This window comes from Aulonocara sp. 'chitande type north' Nkhata Bay, linkage group LG20 (genome assembly GCF_057382095.1).
Source record: "Aulonocara sp. 'chitande type north' Nkhata Bay isolate Kocher_YH1m ecotype deep benthic linkage group LG20, A_spYH_male_GT1.1, whole genome shotgun sequence".
NCBI classification, from domain to species: Eukaryota; Metazoa; Chordata; class Actinopteri; order Cichliformes; family Cichlidae; genus Aulonocara; species Aulonocara sp. 'chitande type north' Nkhata Bay.
The window spans coordinates 25,228,196-25,248,570 of record NC_141363.1 but is presented as its reverse complement, the minus strand read 5'-3'; the positions used below and the strand labels follow the sequence as shown (position 1 = coordinate 25,248,570).

Genomic DNA, 20,375 nt, shown 5'->3' with positions numbered 1-20,375 from the left:
TATTGCAAGTGACAATAGCGGCCAGTATAAAACTATATCAGCGAGCTGTACTAACGGCACAAGCGGCAAAGCCAAACACAGGCGCCATCTTGCTTCAACCACTCCCCGAGGTGCGAGTGAAGCTGAATCAGCTTCAGTCCGCACCAGGTGCCACTCCCGTCAGCTAAGAACAGGATAGTGAGGCAAAAATTCACACAGGCTCACCAAAGTGGCACAGTTTGGTACCAATTGAAATACTACCTGATCATTGTTGCTGATCATGTCCATCCCTTTATGACCACAGTGCATCCATTCTGCTGATGGCTGCTTCCAACATTGTAACACAACATGTCGCAAAACTCAAATCATGTGAAACTACTACACTAGCAAAGTGTACCTAATAAAGTAGCCAGTGTGTATATCTTAATATACTTATAATTTTCAGACTATTGGCCAGACAAAATAGGCCACTGACCTCTCACCCAAACAACCTTTTTTCTTTTAAAAGTGTCATTCGTGACTGTCACATCCACTCAAGGCATTCCCACATTTTTAAGCAGCGTCTGCATGCAATCACAGTTTAACACAATTCAGCTCTTTATGGGATTTGGGGACCTTTACTCTTCTCTGCAGAAGCTCCAGACAGAACGTGTTGGTACTTGTCTTTTAAGAACAAGACCCTTAATTGATGATCAGTCAGCTCTAAATTCAGAACAAGACAAGCTTTCCAAACAGAGACATGGAGCTAAGCTAATTTGCAACAGACAGTTGTTTCACGTGGCAAAAATCTGTGGTTGCAATTAGAAATAATAGCCTGACTTTGCCTGAAATGAAAAGCCCATTGTTTCAAAAAATCCAAAAGGTTCAGGGAGAAAAATCTGCTACTGTTATTGTGAAGTATATCGAAAGTTTGGGACATGTCACAACATTGCACGGGTGGGTGTTTAGTGAGCAGCGTCGCTATCTGATTACATTATATTGCGTTCTGGGAAGCTGTTAGGAACATTTTTCATGATTTTTTACAGACTAAACAGTGTTTCAAGCAATAATCAAAAACATTTCACAGATTAAGGGAGGATTAGATACAGTGCCAGTGCTAAAGCCTGACTAATGTCTATTTGTGCTAAAAATCAAAGTTTGCATGCTGAAAACTGTTTCGAGAGCTACAGCGAGCACATTATTTGCCACAACTTGAACCCGATGACCGTCTGCACCATTTCCAAGCTGCGTGTTTGGCAGCCAAGTGGATCGGGATCCTGCAAGCCTCTATTGGCCTTTTAGCATCACTCATCAGTAACAAAACAGGCGCTTCCTGGTGCTGCAGGAAGAGCTGAAGTATAGCAGAGAGAGTTCCTGAGTGACTCATCATCATGTGAGATTCAAAGGTTCAGTCGGCAGTACGACGCGGCATGCACATGCATGCGTGTGTGCTCATAGATGCACGAAGAGCTGGCAGAAGATTTGAGTCTGGCAGAAGGCTCAAATAGATGCCCAAGATTCTGCAGTGCCGATAACGCTAATGGAAGACAATGAGGTCATAATGAGATCATGATGAGATACTAGGAGGAGGAGCCCATGGACAACAGAAACAGGTGATATGGAAAATGATAAAGCTTGTGGCGCAAAAACAAAACCAAAAAAAGGATGAAGGGCGTGTCTATGTGCAAAGTGTTGTTCACAGAGGTGGTGTTCGAATCTAATCGTTTTCAAAAATTTACCCGTTTGTCCCAAACGTAACTCACCAACAGATCTATGCTTTCGCGGCGTCCGAGAGATCCATGCTCCACCTTCTCACTGCCTGGCGCGAGGATGTAGGGGCTCTGGACTCCAGGCGGCTTCATGTTGGGCAGGCTGAGAGACCGCAAGTCCTTCACGCCCTGCTCCACCTTCAGCTCATCGCCTGGCCGAGCTACACACACACACAAAAAAAAAAAAAAAGGTCAAGCTGTGTGGAAGAAATACTGGAAAAGTCTTAAGTCATTATTTATCTTTTATAGCAGAAAAAATGCCAAAGAGTTTTCTCTTCAAACTGACTTTTGTTCTGAGTTTGGACTTTTTTTGAACTCCGACCAGCACCCAACAGAATGGGGTGTGATGGTTTTTCTTACATTTTTACAGCCTCTTAAAAACACAGTAGACGGGTTAATACAAATCGAATGTTGGGCTTAAATTAAACCTGCAGGGGTGTGTTTTTGGGTCACTTTGGGGCAGTGGAAACTTCTCACCTTTCAGGTAAATATCTTAGAAATCATGCAACAAAAACAAATATCCCTGGTGAAAGTGCTCACTTAAAGAGAAAACCTAAAACTAGTTCTAACTAAATTCATGTTAAAACTCAGGAGAGACCATGATTTAACTTCAAGTGTTTACAGGACCAGAACAGACTAGAGCAGAACAACATAGATTCTCAGACTTCATGCGACCGAACAGCTGTGAACTGTTTACCTTTGACCTCTGTATATTTTTGAGACTGTATGTAACTCCAGTCTGTGGTCAAGAGGTGAGAGAGTGGGAGGGGACAATTTCAAAGAAGAGCAATTACTCGTGGTACTGGATCTCATTATGAGCGGCTCTAATGGGCCTTTCATCTAAAAGCGAAACAGTGGAGAAGGAGCCATTTCACCCAGTTTCCACCCTGGAAAAAATTAGGGAAAGTCTAAAGACTCATATTGCTGTTTAGTCAGTGAAATTAGTGAGAATTTTCATGAGACTTTTGGAACAAGATTGAACAGATCAGTGACACATTTTCCACGTGTAGTTTTAATCACTAGTATATTACAAAAGACGCAGTCCACTCCTTTTTCCTGCTTGTCAGAAACACGGGTGTGAGAGGAAACTGGCCAGCCTCATTCGTCTCGATTAACCATTGTTAAAGAGGCACAGAGGTAAGAACAGTGCAACGTCTAAAATGCTGCTGCCGAGGACGAGACTGCTCGGTTTCTAGGAAAAACAACAAAAGCTCCACTTTTCCTGTGGGTCATTTCATTGTGCTATTGAAATTGATTTAAAGAGGTTTCTTACAGTCTTTTTTTTGTCCAGCAACTGAATATAACTGACCAAAAAAATATCCTAAACAAGCTGCGGACCTGCAGTTATGTCAGCTATTTTAAAGAAGAGAGGAAATAATTTGATTTGTTGATGAGATTTGCATGATCTTTATTTGTTTTACCGAATCTCATGCGATCAGCTCATGAATTTGAGACAAAATTCAATAGTCATTTACAGGTGAAGGGCTGCAAAATGCAGCAAAAGAAGGCATTTTCTGCAATTAAAGGGGAGACATTTGGCAACATTTGACTTTGTTCTGCTTATTATTGGGTTATTACAAAAAATAAATCAACCTGGGACAAAATTTTTACTGATTAGGATTTTAAAAGTATTGTACATGATGTATTTTGGTTGCTTCAGTCATATCACAGTGAAATAAAGCTTCTGCGTCTTTATGGGAAACGTATACTCAGGATTCGTGTGAGGGGGTCACAGGAAATATGATGTGGAAAAATTACAGTATTGCTCTTTTGGCCTCTGTCGTGCTGATGATTAGTGGATTTTTGTAGAGGATCTTCAAAATGAATCTGATAATTGAATACCATATTCTTCACTGCTCTTCCTGAACCTTCATCTGCCCTTAAACTCGCTCTGTGTTCAGGCCAGTTTCTCTTTGTAATAAAACACAGCCATAAATTTTAGTCTTGCATATCTAAAAAGATTTCATTGCTGAGAAGTTGTTTCATCTTCTGCAACAGTCGACAGCGATAAATCAGCCACAAGCGCTATTTGTACGAATCGTGACTCATAATTTGACATCAACTTAAGTACTTGTTTGGTTTTACCTTTCACTTTGAGGTAGTGTCCTCCAAAACGGTAGGCCTCGAAGTTGAGGGACAGTGGCGTGTTAGACTGATCGAGGAACAAGACCACCCGGGACAACTCAATGCCATTCCTTTCAAACACAGGACCTAGAACCTCTCTGGTAAGACGTGACGAAGAGAAATAAAATGTAACTATCATATAAACTGTTTTTAAAAACTTTTTAATTCAGTTTTTAACACAATGCTCACCGCAGTGTCTTCTTTTTCATAGCAGGTACAATTTCTGTTTTTATGTCCACATTGAGGTCAAACTTGAGGCTGAAGCACTCCTTACTGGGGTCCTGCAGGAAGAACAGAGGGACTGTGAGTTTACACAGGTGGGACGGGCTGTCCGGCTGTATGCAGGCTCTCAGCAGAGCCACAGGGGGGCTCCTTCATACTACACTGCCTGGCTCAGACAAAGAACAGCCTAGAAGGTGCTATCACGCCATATCTTGGTACAGAGAAAAATGGCAGCTGCTGTATTTAACAACTCTTTGTCTATATCATATAATCTTCCTGGATTCCTTCCAAGAACACAGCATGGGTTAAAGTGTTTGCATGACATCTTACATCAGTGTGTCGTCTCCGTGGTTTCTTTTTCACCAGTTTCATCCCCACTGTTTTACGCTCCCTGCAAAACAGTCAAACACATCATCACCCCTAACATGAAGCAGCACTTCAAAAAAGCCCAACATATGAGAAAGTGCCGTCTTCATCTGTCTGCATCACAAATTTTAATGAGATCTGACAGGCGACATGCTTTATGGCTCCAATTTATCCTATAGCATGCAGGGAATAAGAGAGGAAAAGAGGCAAGCAGGAGGAAAACTGGAACACTGGTATGACATAACAGAGGGTTACTGACCCACGGTCACTGCTCCCTTCATCCTCTTCCTCCAGGTCCGAGGGGGGGCTGGTCCGTGGGGGACAGGAGCGTGTGGATACGTTCCGAGCCAGGATGGAGGCTAAAGGTTAACAAATCACAGCAGTCATTCTCTGTGTTGTTTCACAACTAAGTTAACCTTTATTGTAACAAATTTTAATTTGCATTGTTAATAAACGGATAAGTGGTAGTTAATTCAACTTTTCTTAAAAGTTATTTACTGCAAAAGAATGAAAAGATCATTTTTCTGGTTTGTACAGGACTGTCTGGATGATTATTGTAAAATTCTGCTCTCAGTCTATGTAAATGGTAACAGTTTTTACTTCAGATATAGAACAAAAACATAGCATCCTTCGACAAACAAGGAAGTTCAGTGACAGTTACCTGCAGTTCCTGCATTTCCACTACATCGTGGTTTCTTTTTGCAAAGACATAAAACCAAACGAAACAAATCCCTACACTATAGATCACATAAATCACTGTTGTAACTTATTCATTCTTCCATTCACAGCATGTGTTAAAAACAATACAGATTCTCTTTTATATGGGCACGTTGCTCGGCCGTACATTTAAGGATGCATCCCTACAAATGTCCATTCAGTTAAATTTTATTTATATAGTGCCAAATCAGAACAACAGTTGCCTCAAGGTGCTTTGTACTGGGGTTGCACAGTTTCTACAAAATAACTGACTGGAACTTTGCTGGCACGATTGAAGCCAAAACTGTCTGCATAGAGTGGAAGACAAATTTTTACTTCAATAAAAGTAACAACGCTCACTCAAATTACAAAATGTGCAAATGTGGAATTTCGCGACAAACGCACGTTGAGCTGTGCAAGAGGAAAATGATTTACACGATCTGCCTTATTTAGACAATAACAACAACTCTGAGTCCTTGACATTTACGCAGCGATGGCCTGCAGCGTCATCCTGCTCAGGGAGGGATACCAAATAAAGAAATCATGCAAGTCTACCTTGAGGTTGCAAGTCAAATCGGGGGTGCCGGTCAAAGTGCATGTTGTCTGAATTCTCTGAATGGCAGCGTGAGTCACATGACTCACACAGGTGGAGGGGGCTTTTGCTATTCAGGTCTTGACAGTCTGGGTGGTGACAAACCTAAACACAGAAAGCAAAAGAGGGGGAAAAGAGAAAGTCAGAACAAAATAACTGCCAAGGACATAAAGTGTCTGCATTAAAATACAAAAACAATTTAAATGACTCAGTCAAAGTAAAAAGGGCAAAACAGTCACACACACTTGGAATAAACAGCTCCCTGCCTGACTATTGTTTCAGTTACAATTAAAATGACCACAGAAGCTGTTGTGGGCATTCCTGCGGTTTGGTGACTCCCACCTTCCCACCATCTGTCCCTCAGCGGCATGACAACTAATTGAGTTAAAGTCAGTTTTACAGCACGTGTGCTGACATAGGACCAGCTTGCCCTGACCTAATCCTTACTGGTATCCCCAGAGGTGAAGCAACAAAACTGACCGCAGGTCAGCAACCGCAACACTTCCAGGCCAGAGAGCTCAAGAAGCTCCATAGCTGATGCAACATGCAGCAGAAGGCTGCAGGATTAAAGGATCTCCTGGCCCAGACATATACACCCACCCCATGTCAACAATGGGCGGCGAAGCACTGGGGGAGCTCTCCGTGTACACCTCCTCACTCCACCCTGTGTCCCTCTCACCATCACCCACACCCGGCTCAGGAAGCGTGAATGTATGGGGAGATACAATGGAAGTCCCGCTAATGTACTTCCTGTCATTGTTTCCATGTACTCATGAGGAGCAGTGTGTCTGTGCAAGTGTGTGTAAATATGTGTGTATGTGCACAGCAGTGATTTGAGCACAAGCTAGACAGACTAGCTGATATGTAAACAACTATAGAAGGCAAGCGGTAGATGCCATACCCATTACATGAGCCTATTTTAGGCAATAATATGCACAAAAACAATACATCAATAAAGAAAGGAGTTTAAGAGGACAAAATAGACTCAGATTTAAGTACAATGTTCCCAGGCTTGGCGCTGTAGCCTTACATTGTGCAGATGGGACCTGAACTCTTTGAAAGTTGGCTCCATATCCAGATCAGCGGACACTGAAGACCCCAGTAAACATTCAACGTGCCCCCTCTTTGGTCTGCTAATTCACAGTGCAGCCCTGTCAACCCACACTGACAAGCTGCCTTATTAATCCCCTCCTCTCAATGTCTAGCCAGATATAATCGCAGATTTTAAGGAGCAGATCGCAGAGCTGCAGGAGGACAGAAAGGGGGGAGGAAGGGAGTGAGCGGTAGGGTTAAGGAAGGGTGAGGAGTCCCGGTGAAGATATAAAGGCGAGGCAGGAAGGAAAAATAAAAAAGGTCCATCCAGAAGCTTTTCAGAAGTACAAAGCCCCCTAATCTTGCAGCCTAATTGGTGCCTGTGCTCTGTCAAAGCCATCTGACGGTCCTGCAGAGATTAAACAGCCCCATAAGCCAGGGTCTTCTTCTCATTTTCCTCTCCCCAGCTCTGTCGTTTCTGTCCTCTGCCACCACCATCATAGACTCCTCCCTTCCTCCGATGCACTCATGGTCACTGTACCCAGACACAGCTTCAACCAGAGAAGATTTAAATAGAGACTACAGCGAGAAAAAGAGCAGTGAAGTTAATGAGAGAATGGCCTTTTGTACTGTAGTGAACAGACATGAGATTAAACAGCAATTCCAGTTAATTACAACTTGATTTTTATAGTTTGGGTTGTCATATTGCAGATAGTCAAGCAGGTGTGTTGCTAAAGTTACAGACAGAAATGATGGTCATACCCATGAATAAAAGATTTCAGATCTAAAAACGCAGACATGGGTGCTGATATTCATATTAAAAGTCATCACATGAGCACTATTCAGTGATAAACATCGTGTAAATGGACCGACCTAGTTAGCAAATAGCCGTATCAGCAAGCATTGCTCACTTTGTGGTGACTGAGGTAAAGGAGGACTAAAAGAACAGCCAGAATCTGGGTTAGAACATTTCTCAATAACCACAGTCGATGACGTTCTGTAACTTGCAGGTACAGATAACTGCTGTGTCTCACATCTGACTCACTGACCTCACCTCACCACTCAACAGCTAGAAATAAGTGATAGAAAGTTGTTAAAACATCACATGCTTATGCTTCTCTGAAGTGAATGTCAGTGCACATACACGTGCGCATTTTTGAACAGCAGCGTCAAATATCTCATCACACAGAGATGCTAAGTTCTCCATGAAGTGAGGAGACGCAAAGAGAACCACACCAGAGAAATACAAGCAAATCAGAAGCCATATTTAGACAATAAGATAGGTAGGCCCTCCACGCTATCAAGTCAGGGCGTTCACATTCCTGCAGGAACTAAAGCAGCTGGAAAAAAAAAAAAAATCGGATGCTTTAGCCAAGATAAATGGTCCATCATAGGATGAACTAATGCCTCTCCTGGTGAGCCAAAAAGAACCAACTGTTTAAAAAGTCAAATACACCTAGAAAAGCCTGTAATCTCACAGTCATCACAAGATAGATTTAGCTATCAGAGCTATGTAGCCGTTCAGGATATGTGTAGCTGAGATTTTTGCAATACTGAACATTCCTATCGGACAGTTATTCAGGTACAGCCTGACTTTTACGAAGCATTTCTGGATACAGATCAAAATGGAAAAAGGTGGAGGAGGGTACAAATGAAGTTGGAGGTGGCGGTGTGAGACAGCTGACAGGAAGCCGCGCATGCCTCGGACGGTGAACGTATGAGTGAGTGCGTGCGAGACAACATGTGTCATATGAGTGCGTCGCGTGAGTCCCCTGCGTGCCTGCTCTCAGATCTGCCCGGATTAGTGGGGTAGTTTGGGGCGGCATGACTGCAGATGAAAACGCTGAAAACACAAACATACACAGCCCCAGCTTCGCCCCTTACCCAACAGCTGAGAATACACACACAGGCCCCAGCAGCGGCCCCTTGACTTGGCTTACCAGATCCGATGCCACGTGGCACGCGCTTATGCATCCTTGCTTTCACACATCCTGCAGCTTGCCAATTCTCCCCACATGCATAATTGAACGCACAAATACAGGCATGCCTGCTCAAAAATTGTGTCATCGATGAGCCGCACAGCAGTTGTTCAGCTGTAATAAAGCTGTTTTTGTTTGAAAGAAGATGACTCGAGTCTCCTGAGGTGAATCAGGATTACCTCAACACAGTCGTCCATGCAGGGACACACAGTGAGGCTATATCCACACACATACATGACAGCTGAGGATTATTTTATTAAAGAAAAATTGCTTTACAGAACATTAGGCTACTTCACACAGTGACCTTAATGACATTACAGTGGGGAATGGTTATCTTAAGTTTAAATTCAAATTTCTTAAACATGATTTATAATTAAAAGATGAAACTTGTGGGTTTGGAGCCACATCAGCCAGGCAGTTTAATTTGGCTGCGAGCTCCTCACCACCACCACCAATAATTTTGGTATCCTGAGGACAATTTTATATAAGTGCGGACAGCTTGCCACATCCTCACAAGCTGGTAATAACGCTTAGTGCATCATATAATTCCCCACACAGAGAGAAAGGCAGCAGACCCAGATTACAGATCTGAGTGAGTGTGATACGAGGCCCATCCATCACAGGGCTGCTTTAAAGACAATCTGCTCAGTAATGCAAAAAGCCAAAGCTACACTCCTGCCTGTCTGCAACCTGACTTCAGTTCCCCCTCAAACCTTACTCAGCCTTCCTCCGGAACAGCTTGTCCTGCCAGAGAACACCTAGCGCTTATGTAATAGCACGCATCACTGTGTGCGCTTGCATCACGTTAAAGTTGAAGAAGAGCAACGAGATATGGTTCCTCTCTGTGTGGTCTGAAAGAAGAGGGGGAAAAAGACTAATCCTAGTTTTGTTCTGTAAGTGTCATTAGGAGGTAGAGTTTGATGGGAATTTATCAGCTATTCAGAAATGCTGAAAACTAAACCAATCTTACATTATAAATACAAAAAAAGAAGAGTTACTTATTAGGTTGATAAGCTTAAAACTTGATAGAAGACTACACCAGTCTATCCGATTCATCTACAAAAACACACAAATCAGTGATTATCAGTGGTGCTACAGAGTGATTTTTGTTTTTAATCACAGACCCTGGCCCAGTGTAACCCTGTTCAGGAATGTTTCATCCACTGCACAGTAGACAGCCCCGGATGGTTTGAATCGAAAGAGCTCAGAGAGGACACGTGCGCTGCTATAACCAAATGTCCTGTACGTTTGCCAAATCAGTCAGTTCTTCTTCATGTGCGGTGTCCCGGCGCTTGTAAAATCACAAGTACTGATTTAAGTCGCTGAAAGTACAGATTTAATCCCACCCTTATTGTCGCCGGTCAGAGTTGACACCATACTTCAAAAGCGTTGAGCCAGCAAGTTGGGCTTTGTGCTTTGTCAGAATTGTTCTCACACAATGCGTTTTATTCTTACAAGGGAATCCTGTTTAAAATGTCTCATCGGCTGGTTTCGGATGCATACGTCTTGGTAACTTAAAGAGCAGCGCACAGGCGAGCTTCACCAGGGGAACCATGCATGACTGTCTTCAAGCATTCCTTGAGGCAGCCTCAAACAGGCTAGACCCAGTACAGACACAAGTTCAGAAGGAGTGCATTAACCCCGAGGCAAAAGCGAAACATTTTTGTAACATAATAGGAATTTGTTACAAATAATAGGAAGTTGTGTTTTCTGATATTTTTCAATTGAAAGCAGGAGCACCGGTAACAGCTTCAAGAAGACATTTGGTAGACACCCAGAAGAAGAAATAAAAAGGAGACCCGTTATGCTTTTATTTTTTGTCATATATGCTTTTACAGGGCTAACACATGTGTTAGCCTTGGGTCTACGTGTTAGCCCTGCGACAGACTGGAGACCTGTCCAGGGTGTACCCTGCCTCTCGCCCTAAAACAGCTGGGATAGGCTCCAGCACCCACCACAACCCTGAAAAGGATAAGCAGAAGTGAATGGATGGATGGATATGCTTTTACAGTGGCGGATACTCATATTAAAAATGGCCACAAACATTTGTTTTCAGGCAGTTTTTTTCCCCACTCTTGGCTCCGTCAAAGAGAAGGGATATTTCTAACATGCTTATCTCACACACACACAGCTCCGGCTATGGGCAGAAATCCTCGTCCCACCTGCTATTCAAACCATCTGTTGACGAGGCGCAGCCAATCAAAATAAAGCTGACTGAAAGCAGCAGTTTTTCTGGCATGCCACACATCAGATGACAGAAAAAAGTTCACACCCTACACCACACAACTTTTAGAAATCATTAAATACAGTTTTAGGTTTTATTTTTTTTTTGTTTCATCCTTTCTTTTCCCTCTTGTCATTGATGTCCCAGCTGCAGTGGCTTTATGTGGAAATACAACTTAAATGGCTTGTTTCAGTCAGTGGATGAACTGAGAGGGGCAGTATCTTAATGTGTTTAAGAATAAATCGACTGAGCTGGGAATATAAAAAGGATATAATAAGTCCCCTTTAATAAATGTTGTTTTACTTTTAGAGTGTGTGTATATTCCAGGGTGGATATGGACAGATGGGTTTATGTAATACATGTAAACGTTCTGCATCTGAGAGAAAAACATAGCTCCAAAAGGAATAAAACATATTTTTTCATTGCCTATTCCTACACAACACTCTTCTACTGCACCGACAGACATGGCTGTATGTAACAGTGGTGCCCACACCCATAGAACAAACTCAACTCCCTATCATTGTTCAAAGTGGTTGTCATCAACCACCCCCCACCCCAGCCTGTCCACCACCACCACACACACACACACACACACACACACACACACACTATAGAGAACATGGAATCAAAGGTAGCCTGAATCAACACAAAACACTGTATGCTTCATATTGAGTATAATGCATAACACTGTTTGTTTAAGTTGAATGTATAGTTCAAGGTCAAGCTTCTGTCAGACAGTGAAGGAGCTCACTGCACTCCAGTGTTTGTTGAGACTGCAGGTGACATCTATGTGCAGTGTGTTTAATTACACTCGCCAACTTTGATGCTTACCATCGTTCCACTCCCACAGAAGAAGCTGTGTTAAGGTCCTGTCTTGACATGCACGCATTGACTGATTTGGCAGCTGGTCGAGATTCTCCTCCGCAGTCAGTTATTTTAGCCTCAACACCGCTGCTCATCAGTTATGGAGCTGGTCTGGATAATCCTGCTACAAGTCAACCTCTCACCTTCTTCCAGCTGTGAACACCCTCACACTCCTGCCCCCCCTTTTACAAAAACACGGAAGGAAAAATGCTCAAGTGCATCTCAATAAGCACACCTACGCACACAAATGATTGGTTAGCAGCACCAGACCAGCAATAGTCATGCACAGTCTTGTTCGAATACTGCGACTGCATTTAAGTCAGTTAAACATCCAGACAGACTTTGGTCAGATGAACTCACACAGTCTAAAACATCAAACTAATTAAAGGTAACTCAGACACAAGAACACATCATCCGTGGTTCATAGTCTAAGGCTTAAAGGCAGATAACCACTGTCTGATTTTTTATAGTCAAATACACTTATGTACTAATGTTTGACCTGTCTGCATAAATACAAGACACTACACAAACACAAGTGTACTTTCTCTGGGAAATGAAGTACATGGAGCTGCTGTACTTCAAACAAGCAGTTATTACATAATCTGAATCCTCTGCTGCTACTATGAGGGGATCCACTGGTTAATCAAAGATAACAGACTTGCCCCCTTTGTGGAACGGGTCACTGCAAATTAAAAAGTTTTTCTAAAGGATCATTTTATCCTGCTCCCATCTACAGAGCAAGATGGTGTGAATAAGTCGACTGAACACCTATGGGAGATTTTGGAGCACTGGTTTATAATAGTTTCACTATTATCAAAACATCAAATGAGGAAAAATAGTGCTCCATCCCTCCCGTAGGGTTTGTGAGCCTGGAAAGGGAATCTGTGAGATCACCTATTGGGGAGGTCACCTATTGGTTTGTGAAGTCGTGCCTCTAAAACTCAACTGGAGCATTTCAGCCATTGTCATCTGCACCAGAGACTGAGGCAGAGGTGGATCTTTTTATCAAGCTGCGTTTCTTTTTCAGTACCTTTGTCTTAAGAGCCCCCTTTCATTGTCCTCTCGGGACTAAAGCACGCAGCCCCATAGGGCCTCCCTGTGTATGCTGGAGTGGGCCTACTTTCCTAAACATTACAGAGTTGCCATTAGCTGTGGCCCGGTAGATGGGATTGAAAACAGCACAGAGTAAGGCTGCAGGAGATCAAAGAGGTAGCCTGGGCAGGCCAGGCCCACGTCTGATTTATTTTTCAATAAATAAACAATGCATCTGTTGAGGAGTGCCATTGGAGAGCCCCGCCGCCGCTGCTGCTGCTCCTTGGCTCGCTTTCTTCTGCTGCCATCTGTCCTCTGGCTAAGCAAAGGGGGCGGAGGAGGATAGCCAGGCCCCCGTTTTTTACTGCGGCCCTTATGCAACACGACTGTCTGCCTGTCTGCACGCCTGTTCCTCATTAAGAGACTCTCCCTCACCGTGGTACAGTACAGTGCTGACGCCTTGCACACATATGGATTTACTCAAACAGAGGCACTTGTTGTGTTACATCTTTCCAAGAGAGAGCCCAAGTGTGTGTGTGTGTGAGAAAGAGAGAGCAAGAGCGAAACCGTGTGTTCACCAAACTTATGTATACTCATAAAAAGGCCGACAGTGGTAAATTCTGGTGATGGTACTCATTCATTAAACAAAGATCAAGTGCAAGCAGGAGAAGCAGTTAACAAGGGATGATGTCATTCAAAGGCAAGTGGAAATAAAACAATAAAAGCAAAGATATACAGCCTAATGACCCCTACATGACATACTGCCGATTTAACCAGTGGACAGGTAAGAAGTGATCATTTATACTTTTACTGTGTTTGCAGTTTTACTACTTAAAACTAGTAACTGCCAGCAAATCAGCTGAATCATTTTTAATTCAGTTAACTGAAATTTTATCGGATGTAAGGACTTAGCTTCTCCATGCCAACATTTTTAGGCACTTTTAAAAACCAGACACCTGGCAAGGGTTTTCATCCACAGCAGAAAAGTTGAAGGTCACTTTAGGATCTTTGGATGGATGTTCAGAAATTCTGTTTGCAATCCTTTTGAGAACAATGACACATTTTATAGAAAGGTTATGCGATTTCTAAAATGGTGATGGAAAAAAAGGGCCTTTTCTTCTTTTCTTTTTTTTTAGATGTTGTAAAATACTATAAATAGCAGAAGACATCTATAGCTGCATGTTTCTGGGAAGAAGTAAAAGTTCTCATCAGCCGAAAGTCCCTGTAGGAGCAATAACGAATTAGCCTGTTCTCATTCCCAGAGCATCTGATACTGCCATTTTGTCAAACTCATGCTAGGATCTATGCAATGAGGCACTGGTTTCATAGCAGAAGTGGGAAGGATCTCACCCCTAACTAGCATGCAGACACTCATAAAAGGAACCCTTGGCAGCACATTTAAGCTGGCCCAAAGTACTGATATTATGAAACACAGTATTTAGTTCCTAAATCTAACCAACCAGTGAAAGTGAAAGCAAAAGCAAATTACTATCCAGTGAGGGAAAATAAAAAGGATCAATGTGACATGATATGCCAACTCCTTCCTGACATACTAAGGAAATACCCTGCCGACATCTTCTAAATAGGAGTTTATTTGGCACTCTTTAAAATGAGACACGCCTCTGACATTCACACTGCCATTGGAAAATCTTTTGCAGATCTTTGTTACGTCAAAGATTTCTAAGAAAATAAAGAAATGTTAACTCCCGCTGTTTGTGTATAGCACTCTGTCTTCGGGGCGATATAGACCAATTTGGAGTGGACGTCACGGTTACGACACTGCAGTTGCTTGGGCGGCGGAATAAAAGTAAAACAAACATGGCAAGATTCTCAGAATAAGAACTGGACATAAGACAGAAATGGCAAAAATCATCTAGAATGCAATGAAAAGGAAAAATGCGGTGCTTGAGCAAAAAGTGGGGTAAACCCAGTGTACTGCAGGGTCAACACAGAGAGACACAATCACACCTATGATCAATTTAGAATCACCAGTTTATTTACCAAGCATGTCTTTGGACACTGGGACGAGTGCTTGGAAAAAACATGCAAACTCCACCTTTAAACCAAATGGTTCACCTTGCGATATCGAACATTGTTCTCGTAAGAGCTCCATTAACAATAAAGTAAACAGTTTATTCAGTTTATCTTACGTTTGAGATAAAACTAGGAGTGCAGGCACAACAATCAACTGCAGGAATATGAAATGTTTGCTCAGCTATGGCAAGTACAGCAGATCTCGGATGAAGCAGGAAGTCTGTCTGTAAACTGTAGTGGGTGTTTACACCAGAGAGTTTGGGTAATCACTTTAACGTGTTTTCTCTTCAAAATAAGCTTGTATGATCATCTCGCTGACGTGCCCCCCCCTCCACTTTCACCACAAACTTTGTTTTGTCAATGCTCTTGTGTCAGATCGCCAGTTAGATTGATAAATAAAGTCTAAATTAAGCTGAATTACGCCAAAAGTAGACATTTCGCAATCTTTTTATCAGGGTCATTTAGATTCTCACTGCAGACTGGAGATACCAGTAACTGTATACAGTATTTCTTAATGTCATCCTCCTCTGCAAAGTGACACATGATGAACAAGGACTGGATTTTCCCAGATTACATATAGACATTTAGAATAAATGAGCTTATTCTGTATTACTAACACATGAACATCATTTATATTGCCACTACATGGAAAACATTTTTTTAAAGACCCAAGAAAAATGTATTTCTACTTCCTCTTATGGTAATAGATTAGAATATATACAAATTATATTGGGTGCCGTTTCCATATATTCATTAACTATTCTGTGAATGACTGACTTGGGGATGCATCAACACGCTTTCCTTTATCATTTCCCCATATCACGTACAGCAGAGCACCAGACAAACCATCTAAAGGCGGAATGAGATCCAAAGCTTCATCTGTCAGCACACGGCTCTCCGAGTTTGCCACTGAAAGTAACAGACTCAGGAACAAACATGCTCACAGGAAATACAGCAACTCTTTTTTGGGGGTAAAACAGACAACGCATTCCAGAGAAAGTTATGTTTCAACATGCAATGAAGTTTGCCCAAAAAAAATATTACCTCCTCATTTTTTCACAGCTCATTTTACTAAAGCGCCCCCACCAAGAAAACAAGAATGCCAGCACTACTTTTTTCATCTCCCTTACAGGCTGTATGAGTTTAAAAGAACATTAAAGTGAGCTAAACTGGCTGAAATCAAATTATCTGACTGTCTTCAGCGGAAACGCAGCTGACCCTAACTTCTGCTACTTGGTCAAATATTTACAGGAAACCCAGATGACACATGCTACTATCACTATGCTGTCAATGAGGAAAAAACAAAAAACACAATAAAATAAAACGCATGCCTCATGAGAAGAAGAACACCAATAAATCCTCTCAGAGCTGAAGAACTAAATGACAGGCTCGACACCATTCACCATTCAAGACCATCAATACAACTTCATGAGAGAAAAACACCACTCACCAGCAGCTGCTCTCTCTCTGCTTGGACAAAGTCAAGTGTACTGACTGCTGTCTCAGTCAATGCTGGCTGACTGTGACGTAACCAGCCTTCCGATCCATAGCTTCAGGGCAGTAGAAGAGAGCGGGATAGACAGGAGGGCGGTGAGCAAGACCAAAAAAGGAGGAAGTGAGAGGAGGAGGGGGGGGGGGGGGGGGGGATTGGCTATTCCAAGTGAAATGAGAACTTTCAATGAATGTTGATTTGGATGCAAGATGTTCCGAATAAGACTTGGAAATTGATTATTTGGAAACCACTTCCAGTTTGGTATAAAGAATATGGAAAGGAGAGAACAGCGGTGGGTGCCAGGGTGTATACTGGTCTGTTGATATAAGAAGCAGATGTGAAATATGCAGACATACGAGGAAAAACTGACTTAAAGTGCTGGTCTGCACAGATGTAGATGATACCTACAGGCAGAAATAAGACAAGTACTGCCCAGAACGAAAACTGTAACTGAAGGTCTGCCCACTTTGAAGTCATTAATTCCTCATATCATTCATTTGTCAAGCAAAGAAGTCCAAAAACTACTCAAACGAGATAACTTTGCTTATTCCCATATAATGAATTCAACACATCGAGTTTATTTTGACTAGACAAAATAAACCATTAATTAAAAATCAGCCAGTGACAGCGATAATGTCCAGATAAAGCCCCACGTGAATTCAACTGCTAAAGCGGCGCATTTCTCCCAGCTGTTCTGGGATGAGTATTTCACAAACTTATCTAACAAAAAGGAAAACTTAAAAGCACCATCACCGCAAAATCTAAGAAAAACAAACTACGTTATCTTTACCTGCCATAGAAAAACTCCACGTCTCAGCAAAGGTAACAGATCGATATCTCCAACGTCCGATAGGCAGCAGGTAGTGAAAGTTTTAGTCCCAAAGTGAACTGAACTTGCTGTATAACTTAAGTTTTTCTAGTTCCTGAAATAATTCAGAGTTTCAGGGTGACGCTGTTAATATGACACACGGCTGGAGTGTGACAAAGCCGAGAGCCTCACTCGCTTTACTACAGCAGACACACAGACAGAAATAATCAACCCCACCCCATCTACTCATTCTCACCCAACAAGCTCACACACATCCAGGCTGACTCATGCAAACTCGCACTTAAACTCGTCTTTTTCCCCCTGAGAAACGGATTGATTTTCCATCAGACAAGCTGAGGTTTCACCATCGAACTAAACGGGCAAATTACAGAATAGCTGCGTCTTCGTGCCTAAGCTCAGCTCCACAGCTTGTTTTAGAACTTAATTTGAACTTTGACCCCACTGGAGCAGGAGGTCAAATGAGGGAGTTGAGTTTGGTTTCTTTCCAAAGTGCTGACCAGGGGGAGGAAAAGGAAGTAAATCTGTCAACATTGCCATCGGCACACTTTTAAACCTACGTTCACGGCTCCCTGTTGCTCAGTCTGGATCAGTTTTAGGGGGAAAAAAACAAAAAACAGATAATGATGAAGGAGACAGGAAATCAAAAACAAAACAACAAAGATATTCAGGTATCACACATTTTCCCAATTCTTTTTGTCATGTTTTAAAGTTGAGAAGTTTTTAAAGGGACGATCCCCTATGTTTATATGTCAAAGCCATGAGATCACTAGATGGCTCCTGTGAGTGCTCAGACTGGTGAACCACATGTACAAGGTATCCTGTTACTCCCGAGAAACATCTGTGTGAAAAAAATAACCCGGATTACGTCACAGTGACATCAGCCGGTTTCACTCAACTCAAGTCTGAAGACGCATTTAAAACAAAGTCTGCAAGCAGTCAACTGTTTACAGTAATTTTGCTAGTCAGTCGCTTTAGAGGAAAAGTGACAAATATTTGAGAAACGGTTTAGGAATTTCTGCTTGTTTTTATCTCACAGCATGAATTCTGGTCTGTTAAAACATGACTTGTGTCCAAACTAATTAACTATTTTTGGCAGCTCCCTTTTCACAAAGGACGGCCACAGCAGGTAGCATGTTTGGTTTGGCAGATTTTTACGTCTCATGCCCTTCCTGACACAACCCCAAAGGGATTTGGGTCTGCCTGGAATCAAACCAGGGATCTTTGGCTTGTTTAAACCACTTCACTGTGGAGCCTTTCCTTCTTAACTGATTAATTAATTAAAGGTAATCTGCAGATTAATAGGTGGCGCACTGGTGCAGTGTTTAGTACTGTCTCACAAGAAACCCTGGGTTCAAATCCACTGGCTAGCTGAGGCTTTCTGTGTGGATCTTTGTGGGTTTTCTCCAGATACTTTAACTTCCTCCCAAAATCCAAAGTCAGGTTAGTTAGTGGGCTTAAGTTAATTGGTTATTCTAAATTGGCTGTCTTTCACTCTGTGTTAGACTGGCAGCGTGTCACCCTGTTTCAGCTGGGGTACAGCTAAACTTGACAAACAGTTAAGAAAATAAATGGATGGAATCTGTGGATTAACAGCTGTGATGTGCTACTTTTTTTGTGCCAGTTTTTTGTTTGTTGTTTCAAATCAATAAGTCCTCTCTTTGGCCTCTTAGGAGGAAAAAAGTCCCTGGTTCATTTTTTTTTTTTTTTTTTTAAAGGTTTGGACTGCTGACATTTAGTGACCAAACAAATTATTAATAGTGTGCAATGAACAGTCATTACTTGTAGCCCTAGTTTGGTGCGGTATGTGTAGGAGGGTGAAGCCTTGTGTGGGCTTGTAGTGTAACAGCATGTGAGATTTACAGCCTAAATTTCCTGTTACAGTCTGTTGCGCTGACCACAAACACTCAGCCCACTACTCTCCGTTCTGTTGTCATTCAGGTTAATCTGAGATGAGCCATGTTTAAATCCCCCACAATTAGCCTGCTCGCAAAAAAAATTTCAAGACCCCTGAGGCTCAGGTGGGGGGGCACAAGAGAGGCAAGGGTAGACTTTGGTGAGGATCGAGTGGTCAAGTGGGTAGGTCACAATACACAAACTCCACCTCTTCTTCTCTCACAACTTCAAAACAAGGCGACCTGTTGAATCTTTATCATCTCCACCACCCCCCGCTGTCAGCGTTAATCAGGGGGAGGCTATATTTAAGAGTGGATAGCAGAGATGCAATTACCCAGAAGGATTAGCCCCCCAGTGGCAGTGCCATTGTAGAGGGAGCGGACTTGAGTGGCCTTCCCTTGATGCCTACCCGTAGCATTAACCCTTCAATAACTGTAAGCCCCGATTTTATTTCTTTAAATCTTCAAGGCAGTTGCTAAATAAAGAGGACAAAAGGAAGGGAAATGTGAGCATTAAGCTAACAAAGAAAAGCAAGTCAGCAAGAAGAAAAAAAAAAAAAGACACGTAAGGAAAAAGATTAAAAGACCAATAATTCACTCATGATGCTGCTGGAAGTTCCAGTTTCGTGTCTGGCTTCAATTGAGAGCAAGCATTACATGCTTCCACAGCCATAATAACACACATTAAATTAGAGATTTTTCGAAGCTTATTATCGCCTCTCTAACTAAGCTGTGCTGACTGCCACTCTCAAAGCATTTCATTAAGCAGCGGTTGTTTACATTCTCAAAACACTCACAACCAATAATTAGCAGGATTTGCCTTGAGAAGACTCATCGCATGCAAGGGAGGTGTGGGGGTTGTTTTCCCATCCCATCTCTACATTCTAGGCTTTTTCCTAACGCTTTGAAGCTAGGCTACATTGGTCAACCGTTTCCATAGGAGCGTCAGTCGGGTAGGTACCCTCTTCCTGTTATTCCCCAGTCCACTGCGATGGTGTTTCCTGACTGGGAACCTCTTGGATGGGATTGAACTGCTGTCCCTAATCCCCCTACACACACCAACTAGTGTTTGCACTTCCTGTGGAGACAATGTATGGACAGAGGCACACAAGTCATTGTCCATCTTGTTTGTTTTGCGGAATGTCCATCACGCTGATTTTCTTTCCACCGAGCCACGTCGACGGGCTTTTGCTTTTTTCCACATTTCACCGTCATCGCATCCATACTTTGAGTCTGTGTGAAAAATTAAGAATCAGCTGATTCTTTACAA

At 42.4% G+C, this 20,375-nt stretch overlaps 1 protein-coding gene across 4 annotated transcripts in view; it reads right to left on the bottom strand.

The window, feature by feature from the left end:
- plekhg5b (pleckstrin homology domain containing, family G (with RhoGef domain) member 5b) overlaps positions 1-20,375 on the bottom strand; it is a 77,821-nt gene that overhangs the window by 20,230 nt on the left and 37,216 nt on the right. The window contains exons 1-7 of one of the 4 annotated variants that reach the window (XM_086276808.1): positions 17,175-17,396; positions 5,691-5,832; positions 4,699-4,798; positions 4,404-4,464; positions 4,041-4,132; positions 3,813-3,949; positions 1,722-1,888 (exon numbers count right to left, since the gene is read on the bottom strand). In XM_086276808.1, the coding sequence (XP_086132934.1) occupies positions 1,722-1,888; positions 3,813-3,949; positions 4,041-4,132; positions 4,404-4,464; positions 4,699-4,798; positions 5,691-5,733 (600 nt within the window). In that variant the 5' untranslated portion in view covers positions 5,734-5,832; positions 17,175-17,396. Of the gene's footprint in view, positions 1-1,721; positions 1,889-3,812; positions 3,950-4,040; positions 4,133-4,403; positions 4,465-4,698; positions 4,799-5,690; positions 5,833-11,793; positions 11,951-16,342; positions 16,467-17,174; positions 17,397-20,375 lie in introns of those variants that run through there. The other 3 variants (XM_086276809.1, XM_086276807.1, XM_086276805.1) reach the window with 3 other exon arrangements.